The sequence below is a fragment of the Epinephelus lanceolatus genome, chromosome 18 (genome assembly GCF_041903045.1).
Source record: "Epinephelus lanceolatus isolate andai-2023 chromosome 18, ASM4190304v1, whole genome shotgun sequence".
Classification (NCBI taxonomy): Eukaryota; Metazoa; Chordata; class Actinopteri; order Perciformes; family Serranidae; genus Epinephelus; species Epinephelus lanceolatus.
In genome coordinates this window covers 38131871-38151035 of record NC_135751.1, presented here as the reverse complement: position 1 = coordinate 38151035, position 19165 = coordinate 38131871, and the positions used below count along the sequence as shown (strand labels likewise).

Below are 19165 nucleotides of genomic sequence, written 5' to 3'. Positions count from 1 at the left end.
ACTGAGCATCGTGTGGTGGTGGGGCATAGTATCGCGATATTTTGTGTAGCATTATTGTATCAATACACAGACACCAAGTATCAATTTATAATTATATAAATTATTCATACTGTAAATACAAATTAAATTAATTTTGGTAGCCTACACTCTAAAAATATCCAGTGGTTAAACGTAAAAAATTAAGCTAACAATTTGCACGCAAATTTTTAAGTCAGTCCAACTCTGGCCTTATAGAGTAAATCCTAAAAGTCTTTTTTAATGCTGACAAACTCAAATAAATTTAGTACGATCAACATGATTTACGTTAACATTTAAAAACTTAAATTAAGTTGAATCAACATAATATTCATCCAAAAGTTGTGTCGATGTGATTAAACTATTTTATTTTTAAGATATTCTAACTCATTTATTTTAATTCCATCCTACTCAAAACTGTATAAACTGTTTTTGATTTTAACCAACTTCTTAAAATAAAGTGTCAACTGTTTAAAACACATTAAGTTTGAAGAAGTCTCTTGGATGACTCAAGAAAGTCCGGTTGCCTACGATATAACCCTGAGGATTACCATGACCTGGATGACTGAGAATCTTCACCGATAAGCTCACGAAGATACTACAATTAATACAGAAACAGTTTACTCATGCCGAGTCTCACTCTATTCTTTAAACTACAGTTTACTGCTATAATGAATCATTAATCAGTGCATATTCTACTTATATTCACAGGTGGACAAACACACATGAAAACAATTAACCCAATAACCCTGAAACTGTGTGTGTTTCATTTAAGTCAATACATGCCAAATGTGTGTTTTCAAATTATTTACAATTTTAGTTACCATTATAATTTATCATTTAATGTATCCTCTTATCATAAAAGATAAATACAACTAGTATCCAGTGTGGGTCAGTTCAGGACGATGACCAGTTCCCTCTGGAATTTGATGTTGACCTCAATTTAAAAATAATGTGAACAGCCTAACAGAAGAAAAAAAAAGGATCTGGGCAATAAATCCAAGAGGCGTGTTCATGTCTTTCAGGCGCGAAGTTTTTGGAGCATAGGTCAACGTGTCTCAGGAGTCACAGGACTCATTTACTAGCTTCAATTCACCACTACAAGACTATCCCCAACTTCTAGTGTTCTCGTACTTTGCTGCAGAGTCAGACGGCCACTGCAGCTTTCCATAGATACAGTACAACATAGCATCTTGCTGCAGGGCACGCTTCGCCGCTGCTTGGTGTGTTTTCTGTAGTATGCCCTGTGAAAATCTCCCATCCTTTTCTCCCATAGGTATATAAGTCAAACTGCATCCTCCCAGTGCTGTCAGCGCAACCACCACAGGGGAAGTACAAAGCCTCATATTGCATCAGTGTCATTAGGGACAATAAAACTGCGACCCCCTTGTCATTTTTTCCGACCACAGACAAAAACACGATTCACATACAGAACATCTTCTGACTCCTTTATTATGTCACTTGGTCATGTTTCCGGTACATAGAGTTCATTTGAGTAATAAACTAAATCAAACTCAGATTTGTAATTCCCACTTGACGTTAGATTCACAGTCAGGACCCAGATACACACACGCACTCACACACGCACACACACACCTTCCGTTCTCACGTTATTAGGCATAATGGTGTAAAATGACCATGTGTGGCTGAGCGATGTTAATGAAACGCCGCCACCGTGTGGACTAAAGCAGGAACTACAGTTAACACTGTCACAAGCCTCATTCAGTATTGTCAGCTCTTAAGATAAATCCTCTCCAGCACTACAACTAGACACGTTCATCCCTCATGTTATACAGTATAAGTGCAGTACAGCGGCGTATTTTCCATTCTACAAACTTTTACAGCAAACGTACACAACCGGCCCGGCTGCTCCTGTAATGAGCGGAGCTGAGGAGCCATCACATTGTGGAGAGAAATGAAACTTCTGCAAAATGGAGCATGGCATGAACTAAAGTTTTAATGGAAGCACACACCCATCTCTAGACAAAAAATAAAACAGGAGGAAACACAAAACAGAAGGAGACAGAGGCCGCAATGCAAAGCTAAAGCAGTGTGTGTCTAGGGATGGGTGTGAGCGTTTGAGCGTTTGCCAGCTGGGATTGTTTATTTGTCGGCTGTTGATAAACTGGCTCAAGATGGCAGCCAGGATCATAGAAAACAGCACCGTAACGGTGGTGAGTGGCAGGGCGGGGACAGCTGGTTCATTGTCCAATGATCTTGGTGACAAATGAGTCCAACTCATCATCATCTTTGATCCCCACGAAATGGTCAACGACGTCACCTCCCCGTATGGCGATTACTGTCGGAACAGCAGACACCTGGAAACACATCAAGTCATGTGTTATAACAGCCTTACTTAATCTTTTTTCATAATGTACCCTTTTGAAATATTTTTTTAGCTAAGTACCACCTGACCAGCGCAAAACAAATAAGTGGGCACACCAAGCAGCTCTTGTTTAAAAGGTCTTTAATGCAGAGTGTCTACGCCTCTTCCTCAGGCTGTCACCGGCCCAGGGCTACCCAATAACCCCTTTTACACTGCCTGTTCAAGGCGGCAATGTCATGTCATTATGCTGCCTTGCCGTTTTGTATTAAGGTACGTTTGTGGAATAGGAGAAAAGAGCTGTCTCGCTTTTAAGCCGGCAGCGGAGATAGAAACAAATCCAAATCAACATCTGTGTGAATCCCAGTTCAAACCAAAGATTCTCGACGAAACATAACCGCTTTAGTGTGAGAGCAGCTGTGGCAGCAAGCGAACACAGCGTTCATGGTTATTTTGACTTGACTAGCAGGGTTCACTACAAGCTGATTGGCTGCACACCGCTGCAACTTTTCTCTGCCATTTTTAAACGGATTTGTCTCATTGCAAATCTTTGGTCTGACCTAGGGTTAGGGCTACTGTGTTATAAGACAAGACAATAACATTATGACTATACAACATGGGTTTACATCAAGTACTAAATTAAGTCCTTTAGGCATTTTTTTAATTCACAGGAAAAAAAACAATGATTATTGTACACAAACTACAAAGTTTAGATTGCAAAGTCAACAATGCCACAAAAATACTGAAAGTCTCACCCCGTATTCGATGGCCAGGTCTGTGTGATCGTCTATGTCAACTTTTGCCATGGCAACACGGCCTTTCTGTTTCGCGACAGCCTTCTCCAACCTCGGCCCGAGGATCTTACAGGGTCCACACCACCTAAAAACACACCAACAGATCCAAAGTCAAAGTCCATCCATCCATTTTCAGCCACTTATCAGGGGCCAGGTCGCGGGGGCAGCAGGCTAAGCGAGGCATTCCAGATGTCCTTCTCCCCAGCAACCATCTGACCCTCGAGGTGCTCCGTAGAAAAAGCTACTATGATTTTAAAACAAGGAGCAAACCAGATCAAATGGATGGCACAATTTAACTTTTAAGCTTTGAGAACGTTTAATAATTGATTAACAATAAAAACATGAAAAATGATGGTATGTATTTATTGGATTTTACCAAGTTTCACTGTAAAACAAAGTAAAAAGAAAAACTGAAAGTGTTTTCTTTACAGCAGACATTTTGACTTGTCACAGCAGGAACATATCTCAGTACACGATGACACTGAGCTGACCCTTTATCTGACTAATCTGTGTCTGGATCCAGATGAGATATACTGTCGTCTACACCCAACATGAGAATGCATGAAATCATTAAAAAGCTACAGAGATGAAGACCTCTCTATAGCACAGAGTATATATAGCAGCTTCTTTCCAGTAACTCTGTAACCTCACATGTCTTCAGAGTGGAATCCCCCCGGTCAGTGGTGTACATGTGTGTTTATTTTTAACAGCAACACACACGCACATTGTATGTTACACTTCTAGACATTTAAAGAGGCAGGGCGGCTTTAAAACAAGGTCTGTCTCAAGGTCGGTACCTAAATCCCAAAACAACACCCACACATCAGTGTTGATACAGATTTTAAGGATTTCCCAAACTGCTCCACCACAGCGACCTTCAGTCCTGGTCGCTGAGAGTGCGGCTGGTTTTTATCATGCAAGACAGTTAATTACAGAACACTTAACTTATGTAAAAAAACACAGCCTAGCTAGATTAGCATTTAAACTTTTCAATGATTAGAGAAGAAGCACGAAAGAAGACAAACGCCTTAATTAGCTTAAATCATGATTTTAAACTTAGCATTTTAAAGGATAACTTTTGTTTTTGTGCCTAAATAACTAATGAGAACCACAATTTTGAAAATTGGTTCAGTATGAGCGAGACTACTGCAGCTGTGAAACAGGCTCCTATGTAACCACTCTGGGTGTATGCAATTTATGTCAACTGAAAGTGTTTGTTTTTGCCACTGACAGGCTCAGATTGTCTCTGGAGTGTCTGACAACATTACGGAAAGGATCCCTACAGAGATAGACCTTTTTGTTTTAGAGTAGGATCCTTTTGTTCAATCAGAAACACCCCCTAAATCGCCAAACCCACCAGACTCCATTTAAATCAATAGCAATTTAAGCGTGTATAAAGTCAGCATATTTTCACATCTAATGTTGTGTTCACACCAGGCATGAATAAAACAATTTGCGAGAGTGAATTACATATTAAGTCAATATAAAGACGCAATTAGATGCGAAACACCGCCAGGCGGCACGATGAACTTGACGCGAAATACGCAAATTAAGCGTTGTGAATGAAGCGAGAAGCCTGATTTTGCGTCATACACTTATTTGCAAGAGTTGGGAAAGCTGAACTTTGAGATCCTCCGGGGATGCATGACGCAGAGGACGTACCAGCCGACGTTCATTTATCGATTCAGTAATTTCCTGTGTGAAGAAAGCCAACAGAAAAATGCTCTAGCGTTCAAACTTGTGAGAGTAACGGTGTGAACATGACAAAACTGTGTGAATTAAAGTTTAATTTCAACCAAACAAGGGTTAGAAATTGTTGGATCAATGGAAAGATGAACCAGGACTGTTTTTGTAAGTTTTTTTTTGTTGCTGTCGACTCTGAATGAAGTGTATTTTACGATGATAAAATTAGTGTTTATTTAAACAGAGTCTGGTGGGTTTGATGATGATGACCTCCGGGCTGTTTCTAGTTAAACAAAAATGACATTAAAGTTTAACAAAAAGCTCCATCTCTGTAGGGATCCTTTACATGATGTTATCAGACACTTAAAATAGTAGTTTCAGCCTGTCAGTGACAAAAACAAACACTTGTAATGGACGTACATTTACAGGACACAACCCCCCCGAGTGTTTACATTACAACCGGTTTCATGGCTGCTGGTCAAAGCTCTCTCGCTCAACACTTTCAATCATTGTTGTTCCTGTTAGTCACTTAGACACAAACACATGGGAAAATAAGGTCCAGGTTGAAAAATACCAAAGCTTCCCTTAAAGGCAAAATCAGTGCCAGCTTTAAAATCAAATCTAAAACCCACCACTATGTGTGTTTAATGCTGTTTGCACAATCTTTATGAGTTGGTTTAATCCTTTTTCTACATCACTTTAATTAAAGGGAAATTTCGATTTATTTCAACCTGTCTCCTATCGTCCTAAATTTGTTTCAAGTGACTAGTGACATAAAAATAATAGTTAGCATGTTAGCCGTTAGCCTAGATACAGCCGGGGCGCATAGTAGCGTCAGACCTGTTAAAACGTAAGTGAACGGGCAACCTTCAAGGGCAAAGTTAGTCCACTAAACAAGCTTTTTTTCCACAAAGACCGCCTCATATCGTTAGGATAAATGTCAGAGAACACATAGAAAACGACATGTAAACGTGTTGTCTTACCTTACCGGTGTGCTGCCATGTTTGTTTACCATCTAGCTCTGCTTTCAAAGCGCTGCCGAAATATCGCGAGAACAAGCAGCGATCTCATACCGTGCCTGAAATCTCGCGAGAACAAGCAGCAACAGCTGGAAGGCAGAACCGGACAGTAGCCTGAAAAGTTCATTCATTTATTTTATGAAAGATTTATAGAATAATGGCTGACTTTTTGCCAGACTTCGACTTTGTGGAGGAGGAATTTGATTTTGCAGAGTTTGATGGCCGCCCTTATTTATTTGAGCCAGAATACATTGACGAAGAGCTTCGTGAAATTGAAGAACGGAGGAGGAGAGAGAGAGAGGCACAACAGGTAGAGGACGAGAGAGGAGGAATGGCTGCTGCAAGGCTGCGTAGCTCTGGAGATTGGTGGTGTACCTGTGAATGCTGTGCCCCAGTGCCCACAGAAGAGGAATGCCTCTGTTGCAAGGAATGGGACCGGTTGCAGCCTTATTTTCAAGGTCTGGATGTGACCGAGGACGAGACACCTCCACCTGGAGTAGTATCCAGCTGGGCTTTATCTAGAGCTCGCGAGATTTCAGGCACGGTGTGAGATCGCTGCTTGTTCTTGCGATATTTCGGCCGCGCTTTGGAAAGCAGAGCTAAATGGTAAACAAACATGGCAGCACACCGGTAAGGTAAGACAACACGTTTACATGTCGTTTTCTATATGTTCTCTGACATTTATCCTAACGATATGAGGCGGTCTTTGTGGACAAAAAGCTTGTTTAGTGGACTAACTTTGCACTTGAAGGCTGCCCGTTCACTTACGTTTTAACAGGTCTGACGCTACTATGCGCCCCAGCTGTATCTAGGCTAACAGCTAACATGCTAACTATTATTTTTATGTTACTAGTCACTTGAAACAAATTTAGGACGATAGGAGACAGGTTGAAATAAACTGAAATTTCCCTTTAACATACAAGATTGTAGCGCTGCAATCACTGAGCCAATCAAAGGAAATCATACTTTAATGTTCATCATTCTCAGATGCAAGGAGATGATGCATTTCTTCATTTTTTCAAGTCCATTTTAGGATCACATTACATCTAACCACTTTAATTAGTGTATACTTTCATATAGTCGGTCTGTTAGGTCAGACCATCATCGACAACCCGCCATACTCACTGTGCATGGAAATCAACTAGCACGGGCAGCTCGCTCTTGATGACCCTGTCTGTGAAGTCGTCGTGGTCCTGAACGTTGAAGGAGACTTCCCGGCGGGTAGTGTGAGGGAGGGAGTGAGGCAGAGTGCGTGAGGGGGACAGGAAGGAGACCCGGCTTGTGGCGGACTGCAGCGAGGTGGAAAAAGTAGACGAGGAGGCGGTGGCGGCAGTGGACACTGGGAGGCAGCGGATGTCTTTCAAAGAGGACGTCCAGATTCTGCGTACTAGCAGCCTGTGAGCCATCTGAGTGAGCGAACAGAAGAAGGATGTTGATTAAGGTCATTGTGATTTCAGGACAGTTTGACACACCTTTTACTGCATCATAAGAGCGTCTGTAAGGCCTGCATGTTTACAGCTGTTCTATACACACATGGCGTACTGTGGGTGTGTGTGTGTGTTTACCTGTATGATTTATGTGCATTACCCTGAGGCACAAACAAGCTTTGACTAGATTCTATCATGACTTTAAAGCCAAGGCACTGATAGGCCTTTGAACTGATGATGAAACCAGTAAGAGAAGAAAAAATGAACTGCACGACTGCACTGTGTGCGAGAAGAGCTGCTCAAACAAACGGCCCCTGGTGGGATTAATAAAAGGTGTCTGAATCTGAATCTGTGCAAAACAAGAACAAACTGGGCTGGGTTGTTTAACTGGGAGGCAAGATAACCAGTGTGCAGTATAAAATCACATGACAGACCAGTGCTCATAAAATCACAGCAGATCCACTGCACTCTTTATGGTCTCCATAAGCGCTCTGACCTTCAGGGTGCAGGTTAAGCGTGCCCAGGGTGCGGACTAAAAGAGGCACCACATAATTTGTCCCACTTACCACTCAGCTACTTAATGAGCTCTGATCACATGGTCTGGAACTGGTGCTAATGTCCTACATCAAATTCCCAGAGATGATGTTTTTTTTATATGTTTTTTGTGACGTATATTTTCCCCTTGGGGCAGGAAAGGTTTCATTCATGTTACTAGGCAGCAAAAAGCACTGAGACATCTTTTAAAAACTATAAAAAACTTTAAAAAAACTATTTAATTTAAAATAAAAGGATCTTAAATCCTATTAAACACCTACGTCTACCAGCAGTATTAAAAACTGGCAGACGTCACTGGCCAGGAGGATCAGGATTAGGGCTGAAAGAATTAATCAAGTCGTTCGGGAGGTCATTTTCAGGTCTACAGATTCAGGAAGCTAATTTAGAATTAAGCCTTGTGCTTGGATATTAAACTGGGTATGTTATTATATACAGATAACATGGTCTGAATTTAAGTCTTCAGCTGCACAAAAAGCTATTTAAGAAAAACATTAAGTCACTGTGAGGAAGGCTTAATACTGGGGATGCACGATATTAGAATTTTTGCTGTGCGATATGCCGATATATGACAACTTGTTTGGCCGATAACTGATACATATATTTCCTTTTTTCCCCACCTAATGTTAGTGATCATCAGGTCTCTCCTGTAGTGGAATTAACATCATATTACACATGTATACTCTTATCGTGACGGCCCACCAGCAGATGGAGACATGAAATACTATACTTTTAAAAGTAGGGCGATTGAATCGGCCGATTATAGCCATTAGAGAGTAATCGGCAATCGGCCGAAAGTTGGCCGATTGCCGCCGATGTTAAAGCTATAGTGCCGATGTTAAAGCTATAGTGTGTAACTTCTACAGGTCCGTAAATGTCCGTTTCACCCAAGCCACTACTAGAGGAGATGACACAATGCTGATTGAGCCGATCGGCTCCTAACATCTCGCAGTATTTTTCAATATATATCATTTTTAGTTTGTGTGTCGACCGGTGACATTCCTGCGCTGGCGCACAGGAAATGCTTCCTCACAACAAGAAGGGAGGGGGAGGAAGAGCGGAGAGTGTCATAGCAAGAGGTAGAGCGCAGGTAGAAAGAGAAAGCAACATGGCGGAGAAGCGGCCGAGACACGGTTCAGAAGTGGATCCTACCACAAAGAAAAAGCCTGGACGTTCGGCTGAAGGTCTATTAGCAAAGAAGGAAAGTGACCGACGGAGAAGGCAAACAAGGATTTGTATTGCCGTCACTTTTCCTCGGTGGAGAGCCCTGAAGGAAGAAATTGGGCTGAGGGCAGACACGGATGTTGCCTTGCTGCTGTTGGATAAGTAAGTGACTTGGTTTATAATTATATTATGAGTAGTATGTGTTGCTGTTACATGTACTGGACCTAGTACTTTATTATTTTCTTGGAAATGGTGCTATGAACGTAATGTAATGTTAGCAGCCTGGTGTTCGTCCTTGTGTAGCGTTGTGTACACGGTGTAAAGTGAGTGTTACTCTGTGTACACGGAAGTGCCAGCTTATTTGTTGTAATAATGCATTATCCGCTGAGGGGCCACAGAAGTTACACACTATAGCTTTAACACTTATATTTTCATCACTAATAAAATGCAGGGAATATGGTGTTTTACTTAGAAATGATGTCCTTGTGTTACTTTTTGCACTATAACCTACCTCTGTTAAACTGGCAATAATAAGAAGAACTCTGGTACTGTGAACACACATGTGAATGTCTTAATTCATATAGACTTTGCATGATTATTTTATTTCCCAGAGGTTTACTGCCTTTTTGCACATCATATTTTTGATTTATTTTGTGTTCAAATCGTTCATATGCTGCTTGATCCACACAATTTCTGATAATAAATGCATTTGAAAATAGTTCCTTCGATTTATATCTTTGTAACGAGTGTTTGAACTATATTTAACCCATCAAAAGCAGGTATTTCGGGGTTTTTTTTAAATTGAAAAACGTAAAAATTTAATCGGCCGATATATCGGTTATCAGAATCAGCATCACCCCCAGAAAAATCCATATTGGTCGGGCCCTATTTAAAAGTATGTAATATTCATTCATTGTGCAGAGTAATAAATTATATAGTATGTTGGCTTATACTGATGATGTGACACTATTATGTATCCCTACAAAATATGATATATTATTATAGGTTAAGGTACCCAGCAACATGTAAGTAATTAAAATTTGCTCCATCTTCACCACCCGCAACATGACAGTGATGGTCACATGAATGCATCAATAATTATAATCCAGTAATACAATTTACATCATTGTGAAATGGGCCACTCTGCATAGAGAGTGCTTTTCCTTTGTAAACTTTAAGTATATTTTGGTGCAAAACTTCTGTGCCCTTACTTGAGTACATTTTTTAATGCAGGACTATTGCTTGTAATGGAGTATGTCTACACGGTGGTACTCCTACTTTTACTTGAATAAAAGGTCGGAGTATTGTGATCGTGCCTTTGTGGTAGCTGCTCCAGAGCTCTGGTGTAGCCTTCCACTCTCAATTAAATCCTCCTCCTGCATTGACACTTTTAAGATGAATCTTAAAGTGTACGTGTTTTCAATGGCCTTTGGTTGTTCGTAGTGGTTTTAATATTTTACAATCTTTTCATGTTTGTATTTGTTCTTGCCAGTTTTATTCTGTTTTATATCTGTGTACATGTTATATCGCTATATATTTGTGTGTCACTCTTATCTTTTGTACAGCATGTACAACATTAAATGTGATATATAAATAAATTTGATTTGATTGGAGTACTTATTTAGCCTCTGCTTTCTTTACAATCCTGCTGCTGCCATTTTGAGTTGATGGATAGTTTTAAAGTTCAGTGTTTCAATGAGTGTTTATCTTCAAGTATAATATGAGATTACACAATAAAGTGCCTCATTTAAGACATTATAGTTATAACAGCTGCTCTCAGGACTCTCTTACACTATATGTTTCTGCAATAAATATTTTTTAAATACATTTCCCCGCATAACTCAAGGGTAAAACTTAATCTTCCACCCAAAGAAATAAGGTTTAGTCCCAGCTCTCAAGAATGAGTGTTTTCTGTTTGTGAATTGTCTCTTGTTGTTTTAAAATATATAATCCACACTGTGGTCCTGGTGGCTAGTATGAGTTTATGGTGCCTTCTATGTCCATGCAGGCTGGGCACAGTTATACAGATATAACACAGTTATAAGCAAGACATTCATATAATTAAAGTGGAGCACAAAGTACAGTATTTCCCTTTGAGGTGTGGAGGATATAAAGTAGCATAAAATGGAGGTATTCAGCTACAGAAGTACTTGAGTAAAAGTACTTGGTTACAGTCCAGCTCTGATTAACAGTTTGTCTGAAGCCATGTTGCTCTGCTGTTAAAACACACTCACACACACACACACACACACACACGAACAAACAGAGTTTAAATAAGTGTCTTAATTAATATTTCCTCATTACCATCTAGTCTCTGCCTCAGTCTCAGTGTTTTCACAGCTTGTTATGTTTGCTAACCCGGCGCCTCATTTGCTCCCATAACCTACGTTACGTATGACTTTGCCCTCTTCGTCCTCCTCCTCCTCCTCCTCTTCCTCCTAACCTCTCCCTCCGTCTCCTCCTCGCGCTGTGTCACACACACACACTCGGCCCGGACAGTTTCTGAACACACTCCTAAATGTCACACACGGCGGAGGTGGAATAAAAGAATAGGATGTGTTTTCAGTGTTTACCTTGCTCCTCTGGTAGCGGTGATCTCGGCCTTGGCGGACCAGTGAAGTACTTCCGCTTTAATGCCGCAGATAGAAAAAGGGACAGAGCAGCTTTTTAGCGCCTCTCATGTCCGCTGCGCTCTGAGCGGCGCCCTCGCCTGGTCAGATGAGGAAGTACAGGACAGTCCGTTTACACTACATGTATCTTTGAAAGTAGTTCCAACTGACACACTCAATTAGTTTAGTACAACCAACAAGATTTTCTTTGACCTAGAAAAACTTAATTAAGTTGAACCAACTTAATATTTATCCAAAAGTTGTGCCGATATTAAGTGGTCAAATTACTTTATTTAAGATATTCTAATCTACTTATCTTAATTCAATTCTACTTAAAATTGTAAATAAAGTTGTTTTTTTTTTTAAATTTTGACCAACTTCTTAAACTAAGATGTCAACTGATGAACACACAAGAATGAAACAAATTGTTTTATGTTGAAAACCTTTATTTAGATTTTTAGCTACTAACCCCACGAATCATTTCACTCTAAAAACATATCCTCTGGTTCAACTTAAAAAAAAGGGTAACTATTTGCATGCATCTTTTTAAGTAGCTCCAATTCTGGTCTTGAGTGAGTCCTATGAGTCTTCTGAAATCTGACAAACTTTGCTTTGACCTTGGAAGGTTTAATTAAGTTGAACCAACTTAATATTTATCCAAAAGTTGTGGTGATATTAAGTTGTCAAATTATTTTCTTGAATATATTGTAACTTACTTATTTTAATTCCATCCTACTTAAAAATGTAAAGAAAACAAAGATAATGTTAAATTTTGAACAACTTTGTAAACTAAGTTGTGAACTGACTAAAGCCTCTTTCACACAGAGCGCGATTTTTCGCGGCGTCCACCAAGGTGCGCAAGACAGGATTTGGGGGAGTACAGGCTCGTTCAGGAGCTACAGCTCCATGGTGACTGCTTCCGGGTCTACTTCAGGCTCTTCCCTGCTATTGGACGTGCCGAGGTGTCGTCACAGCGCTTTGTGGTGAAATTAAAACATTTTCAATTCGAGCGCAGGCTGGCGGTGCACAGACGCCGCGGCATGTGCCCTCTTGCGTGCCGGCAGAGCGGTGCGCTCTTGTGCCGCGGTAGCACATACACACTGAATGGGTTCGTCGGCGGAGGTCTACGCTTTGCGCGCTCTGTGTGAAAAGGGCTTAACACACAAAAATGAAACAAATGTAATTGTTTGATGCTGAAAAATGTCTTTATTTTCAGTGTTATCTACAACCCCCCTGAAACATTTCACTCTAAAAAAAATATCCACTGGTTCAACCTAAGAAAAAAATAAGGTTGATAAACTTTAGTACAACCAACAAGGCTCTGACCTAGAAAAACTTAATTAAGTTGAACCAACTTCATATTAACACAGAAGTTAGTGGTCAAATTATTTTAGTTAAGATACTCTAACTTACATATTTTAATTCCATCCGACTTGAAAATGTAAAAAAAATAAAATAAAATGCATGCATCTTTTTAAGTAGTTGACGATGACGTTTTGTTTCATGCTAAGCTAATTGTGTCCTGACTCTGGCACCATCCTTAGCATACAGACATGAAAATGGTGTCAATTCTCATCTAACTTTCAGCAAGAAAGATAATTAGGGTGTCAATTTATAATTATTTAATTTCTATTTCAGGAGGTGCTTTGGATTCTGGGCAGGATGATGTAATTTAAGACATATTTCATTGTAAAACTGTAATAACACAACCTGGATAAACACTTTGCATTTTTGTTTGTGTTAATATGAATATAGAAAATTAAAAATGTAATAAGTTGTGTGTGGATCTTTTCCTTTTGACAAATGGAGAATGTCCCCTGCTCGCTGCACATGATTAATTCATGATTTATTTAGAGATGGAATAGTCGATGGTCTGCGCCTTTCATGTCCCAGAGGGCAACAGGATGAAAGAGAGAGGAGGTGAGTGGGTTGTTTGGAGTAGAGACGGGTGTCATCCAGAGCTCAGTGAAGTCAGACTCAAAAAGACTGAAACAACACACTGGACAGAGAGGAACTCAGATGAGCCGACAGACGAGACGATTACTGAAGCATGAAGTCAGTGTGGTAAACCATGTCCACCAGGACCAGACGATGAAGACAGGAGTACCCTTGTGCTTTGAGCCATTTCTACTAAGAGGTACAGTCATCTGTAATGACGACTGCAAGTATCCTCTTGTAAGGATGAAGAGTCAGACTCCATCTGTGTTGTATGGCTGACACATTATTTTTCTTTTGCCACATTTTGTCACTGTGGAGACTAAACTTTGGAGAGTGAATCAGTGAAGAGTAGTGGTCTCTCTGATCCCCTTCACTCTGGACTGCTGTGGATCTCTGCACAGGAAGTATCTGAACCCTTTCAAACAGGATGCATAAAAACATCGAGAGGAAAGTTGGAATTTCGAGACCCTCCTCTGTCCTTCGACCTCCTCCGCTGTTTCGCAGCATCGGGCCACCGGGGCTCTCTGCCAATCTGCCCCCACACCGACGACTCCGCACTATATTCTGCAGATCCAAAGCTGTGCTGCCTGCAAACACACACTCCACTGAAGCTTCAGGTACACACACCTATAATGACATACAGATGGGCCACCATGCTCGTACACTTGTATGCCCACTGGGTTGCAACGATGCGCTCTCAGAGGATATTCAGTCTGGCACAGTGTTGGATGCTTTTCAGCCTGAGGTGGACTCAGATCTACAAAGAGGAGCTGTGTTCAGGCCAGGGGGTTTTCCAGCCACATGGTTAGCAAGCCCTCGGGTGCAGCAGGACAGACAGCTGTTTTCTCACCTCTGTCCATCTGCAGGAGCTGGTGGCAGAGACAGAGGCAAGCAGGGCAGATGGGTGACTCCACTTCAGACATCACAGGATCCTGCGATCAAAGACAAGCAGCGGCAGAAGAGGAGAAAGAGGAGCTTTAAGGTGGACTGTGTCGGGAAACATAAATATGTAGTGCCATCACTCACTGAGAAAGAGGAAGATGCCCGGCTCTGTGAGTGGTTGCAAAGTCTGGGCATTGCAGATAGAAATGACAAGGACTCTGTCACGACAAACAACCAACAGCAGCAGCGGCTCTTTGTATCCAGGTGCAGGGGAGTGACCAAACAGCAAGAGGCAAGCTACAGGAGAGATAGACGACCTCATTTCCTGCCTCCCCTCTGTCAGTCGGACTCTCTCCTACATGTGCCCCTCCTGCTGCCTGAAAACTCCCCGCCGCCTTCACCCTGCACCTACACAGACCCGTCCATCCATCGTTTACCTGTGCCGCTGCCGCAGCCGCTCTCACTGAGGAGGAAGTGAGACACTGTCGGCCACTCAGAGGACAGACTCTCAGCTCTAGAGGCTCTGATTGTGCACTGATTGGATTTATGTCTGGTTATGTTCTCACTGGCTCTTGACTGATTTCTTTAAACTTATTAAAACATTATGGAAACCTTCATTTCATGCCTTCTTGATTACTTTCCTACACATGATTTTAATCTGTATTTTTAATTGGATTATTCAAGAGGTGGACACATTAACATCTGTACAGTCTGATGAGATCTGGCAAAGCAGCTCACGTGTTAGATCAGCCCAGATGCCAAAAAAAAACAATGTCAGCATTGTGCATTTCTTAAAATCACGGATATGTTTGTACGTTTCATATGTATGATATAGTTTCCAAAGTGATGTCGTACATGAGCTGACTTTGTCATCAGGAGGTGGAGGGGATGTTGGATGAAGTGACACCTAGGTGAGACGAGCACGGTCTCACTCCAAAGTCATTGAAATATAGCACTTGGGCAGTGACTTGCGGTGTCAGAAACCAACAAAAATGCATCCTTTAACAGTATGATATGCGGCCGGTTGTTGTTATAGTTTAAAAGCGCCCGGAGGCATCAGGGGGAAACATGGCAGGACAAGGACCAAAGTTGAGGCGGTGAAAGTCCGAAAGGGGTGGGCAGGTCCAACAAACATCGACTTTCACCCAGGAGAGCGGTGTTCATGTCCCGTAAGATTCTAAAGCCAAACCCCGATGTTGTTTCCTAAACCTAACCACATGCGTTTGTTGTTGAAGGGAAAAAAAACTCAATTTGCAGTGTTGTACCAACGTAGTGTGTTTATTTTGAAAGAGACTGTATGTTAACATTAATTTCCTGCGAAAACAGAAGTGTATTTTGAAAGAAGACAATGCATGTAACAGGCTGAAGTTGACACGGTGTCCCTGAACGTCAACAACCAACACACCCAGGGTACCTTGGACGTCATATGTGGACGTGGAAGGTCCATGACCAAAACATCAATATGTGACGAGGTCGGAGTGAGAATGTGTTGGAGCTTAAGACACCTGCCACAATACAGACCACTGTTCGAGACCAATAAACAACACAAACTGGTAGTTTTGTAGAGGCATCGCTGTGTTTCCAGTTGCCTTTTAGTCCACCAAATATGAGTGTTTTTTAGCAACCTTACGCCGTGTTTCCACCAAGGATAGTGCCACAAAGAACAGTTGTTTTTTACTGAGACGTTGCTGTGTTTCCAGCAGGGACAGTGCCATGAATAGAACAGAATATATCTTTATTGGCCACCATAGATGGAAATCTGTCTTTGGCTCACCTAGTCTTGCTCACCAGACCTTCCTCAAGAAAAGAAAGGTCTGGCTGCGCCGACTCTCACTTTAAGATTGGAGAAAAAAACGCCCCGGCTGCTTGTATTTCTTTCAACCAATCACAATCGTTCTGGGCGGTGCCACAGCAACGGTGTGCTTGCAAAAATATTGCCGGGGGGAAACAGGTTTTGGTGTAACACGCCCACAAAAATATCGCCTACAGGACGCGAATCATGGCAGAAAAATGGCTACATCCTCGCAAGATCAAACACTGCAAAAGTTAGTAAAGGACGTGTTAAAAACTGCAACCAGAGGTGGTAGGGCGGGACTTCAGCGGGTGGCTCGTTCCACCCAATGAGAGGCTGATCTATGCAGCGAACTTCCGCCCACTCAGACTATGGCTCACCAAACACATAAGACAACGCTGTAAAAAGGAGACAAATAGTAAGACAAAGAGTCTGTAGTGACTAGCCCTATGCTTTAGGCGCTACTAGTTAACTAGTTGGCTGAACTGTCTGGACACTCTCAATCTTAACCAATGCTGTATATTGTCATACGTTAATTTCTCACCAGTAATGTCCATTTAACTTCCAAAAAGTTTCAACACAAACGTCCAATAAATACAATCATCTACATTTTAATATGAGCACAGTCGAAAACTGTTTGCCGAAACCCTAGACTCACAAGTCGATCTTTAGACGCTTTGCTTAACTAAAGACTGATGTCTTTTTCCCTGATTTTGTGTTTAGATGGGCGGATACAATTTCAGAGTTTAAAAAAACTCCCTACGTTGCAGAACCAATAGTAAATCCGCAGGGTGGTCCTTCGGTGGCTCGCTGAACTCTTGTGCTTGTAAACATAGTCCGACTGCTTTTTTTTAGTTTTAAACAAAATCGCTGTAAGTCCTTCATTTCCACAATCTTGTGGACTGAGCACAAATCTCTAGGCATCCATCCATTAAATCTCTCGGCATCCATTTTCAAGCTCTGTGTGTGTTTGTTTCCTTGCGGACGAGAAAGGGGGAGCGCACATTTCCGGGAGGGCGTGTCCTTTTCAAAAATTTCTCCAGTGTGCTAAACACACTTTAGAAAGGAGTGTCCCCAGACTATCAGAAGGCGGAGATCTCTGATTGTCTGGTGGCGAGACTACCGAAACCCCAACAACAGAGTTTCTCCAACTGTAAATGATAGATAACACCCTTAATCCAGTGTCCATATGTTGGAGGTGAAGAGTCCTTTCATTTACACAGGATGAGCTTTCTGACCAGAAGTGAGCAGAAAGAGGCTCTACTGAAGTTAACATCCAGAGGAGTATGGACATAGATGGGGCAACCAACTGTCTAAACATTGCTGAAAGGGTTTGTGTTAAAGCCCAGAAATGAAATAGTTTCGGACATGACCAGAACATCTGACATAAAGTGGCTGAAGGCTGTTTATACCTGTCAAACGTAAGCTCAATATCACTGCTAATCTTAGCCAACGGAGCTCTGGACCAGTGGAGTCAGTGTACAGTCTTAAACTGAACAACAGTGTGCCTCAGACAAATAGAGGATAAATACATTTTTTGAAAAGCTTTACGCCACACCTTGTCTGATATCTGCTCTCCAGTATCCTCCTCCCATCTCTGCTTTAAAGATTCCAAAGCTGCAAGATTGCAAGCATTGAGTAGTTCGTAGATTTGACACCCAAAATGAGAAGCTAAAGAGCTTCAGAGCTGCAATATCTGTAAAAGTGTACTCAAGGAATGTAAATTTTTTCAACTAGCTGGTCAAAAGAGGTGTAAGTACCATCGATACTGAGATCACGTAGTGAGGCAATTCCATTGTTTAACCATGTGTCAAATGCTGCATCTATTGTAGACGGAAAAAACACTGGGTTCTTTGCAACAAGTGAAGGGTCAGTAAGTTTGAAGTGGCATCTGAACTGATAAAAAACTCTTAAAGGCCCAGTGTGTAAAATGGGTTGGAAACAGTGACATCAGTGGTCAAATTCTAGATTGCAGGGCTCACTCACTCACCCCTCCCGTCGGGTAAATGACGGTGGCCTCGTAGAGACAAAAAGCCTTGCGCACGACTTTTTCAGGAGTAGGTCTATCTAGCGACGAGGTGAATGTTTATTTAGAAATCTAAACCATGTTACGATATTGTAATGAATCCCTCACGAGCAGGAGACCAGAGGAGCGTTCGGGAAAAAGGCCCGTTTATTTGAGCACTCCAGAAACTCCGGTAACACTCCACTCCGTCCCAAACTCTGACTCTTCTAGCGTAACAGACACACTTCATAACTTTACACACATACTCGTTTACCATACTGAGTGGGGACCCCCCTCCCCTCTCTGCTCCACCAATCTCCAGCCCGCACACTGACTGACAGCGTAGCCTGTAAACACAGCTCAGCTGTTTATTTAGCCTAGCAATATCTCCGGACTATAGTAGCTGCAATGGACAACTTTGAACGCGATTTTGAAGAGTTTCTTGTAGCGGACACAGACCCAGAGCCATACCTGTTTGAGCCGGAGCATACAGATGAGGAACTCCATGTGTTTGATGCTGAGCGGGTAAGAAGAGAGGCTGAATGCACAGAATGGGATTCGGTGCTACTGCTACCATCATTGGGGAGATATATCATCAGGAGGAAAAGCGCCGCAGAGAGTGCATCACAAGGAGTGAAGTTGCGTCTTCTTTTCCTCGCAGATGACGGTTCAGGTTCATTCTCTCCTGTTGCGTGGTAAGTGTGGTCCATTCGCAAACTTTATAACTAAAAAAACTTTTCACTACTCTCTGTCGACAAACTACTAACACTCTCTGCTGTTTCTTCCTCCTTCTTCCTTCCTTCCGCTGTCTTCGTTGGTTCATTTATACACGCGAAACGCGTTCTCTGGCTGGCTGGATTGTCCACTCGGTCTGCCGTACATACATGGCGGCGCAAGATGGCGACCTCTCTAAAGCAAGACCCTTGCTATATATATATATATATATATATATAAAAGCATAA

At 41.8% G+C, this 19165-nt stretch overlaps 1 protein-coding gene across 2 annotated transcripts; it reads right to left on the bottom strand.

Moving 5' to 3' along the window:
* Positions 1–1442: 1442 nt before the first annotated feature.
* txn2 (thioredoxin 2) lies at positions 1443–11687 on the bottom strand. Of its 2 annotated transcripts, none has more exons than XM_078161353.1 (4): positions 11551–11687; positions 6960–7240; positions 3094–3217; positions 1443–2333 (listed from the first exon to the last, which is right to left on the bottom strand). In XM_078161353.1, exons 2-4 carry the CDS (start codon positions 7238–7240, stop codon positions 2217–2219), a joined length of 522 nt encoding a protein of 173 aa, XP_078017479.1. In that variant the 5' UTR covers positions 11551–11687; the 3' UTR covers positions 1443–2216. The 2 variants fall into 2 exon arrangements, with proteins under 2 accessions (XP_078017479.1, XP_033499918.2); XM_033644027.2 differs by lacking the exon at positions 11551–11687 and adding an exon at positions 11282–11401.
* Between the last annotated feature and the right edge of the window lie 7478 nt (positions 11688–19165).

Excerpts from the sequence above, each read along its gene's own strand:
- txn2 (XM_033644027.2), bottom strand. Across the intron at positions 3,218-6,959 it reads CTAGTTGATTTCCATGCACA|GTGGTGTGGACCCTGTAAGA; the intron begins GTGAGTATGGCG and ends GTGTGTTTTTAG. Across the intron at positions 2,334-3,093 it reads ACCTGGCCATCGAATACGGG|GTGTCTGCTGTTCCGACAGT; the intron begins GTGAGACTTTCA and ends ATGTGTTTCCAG.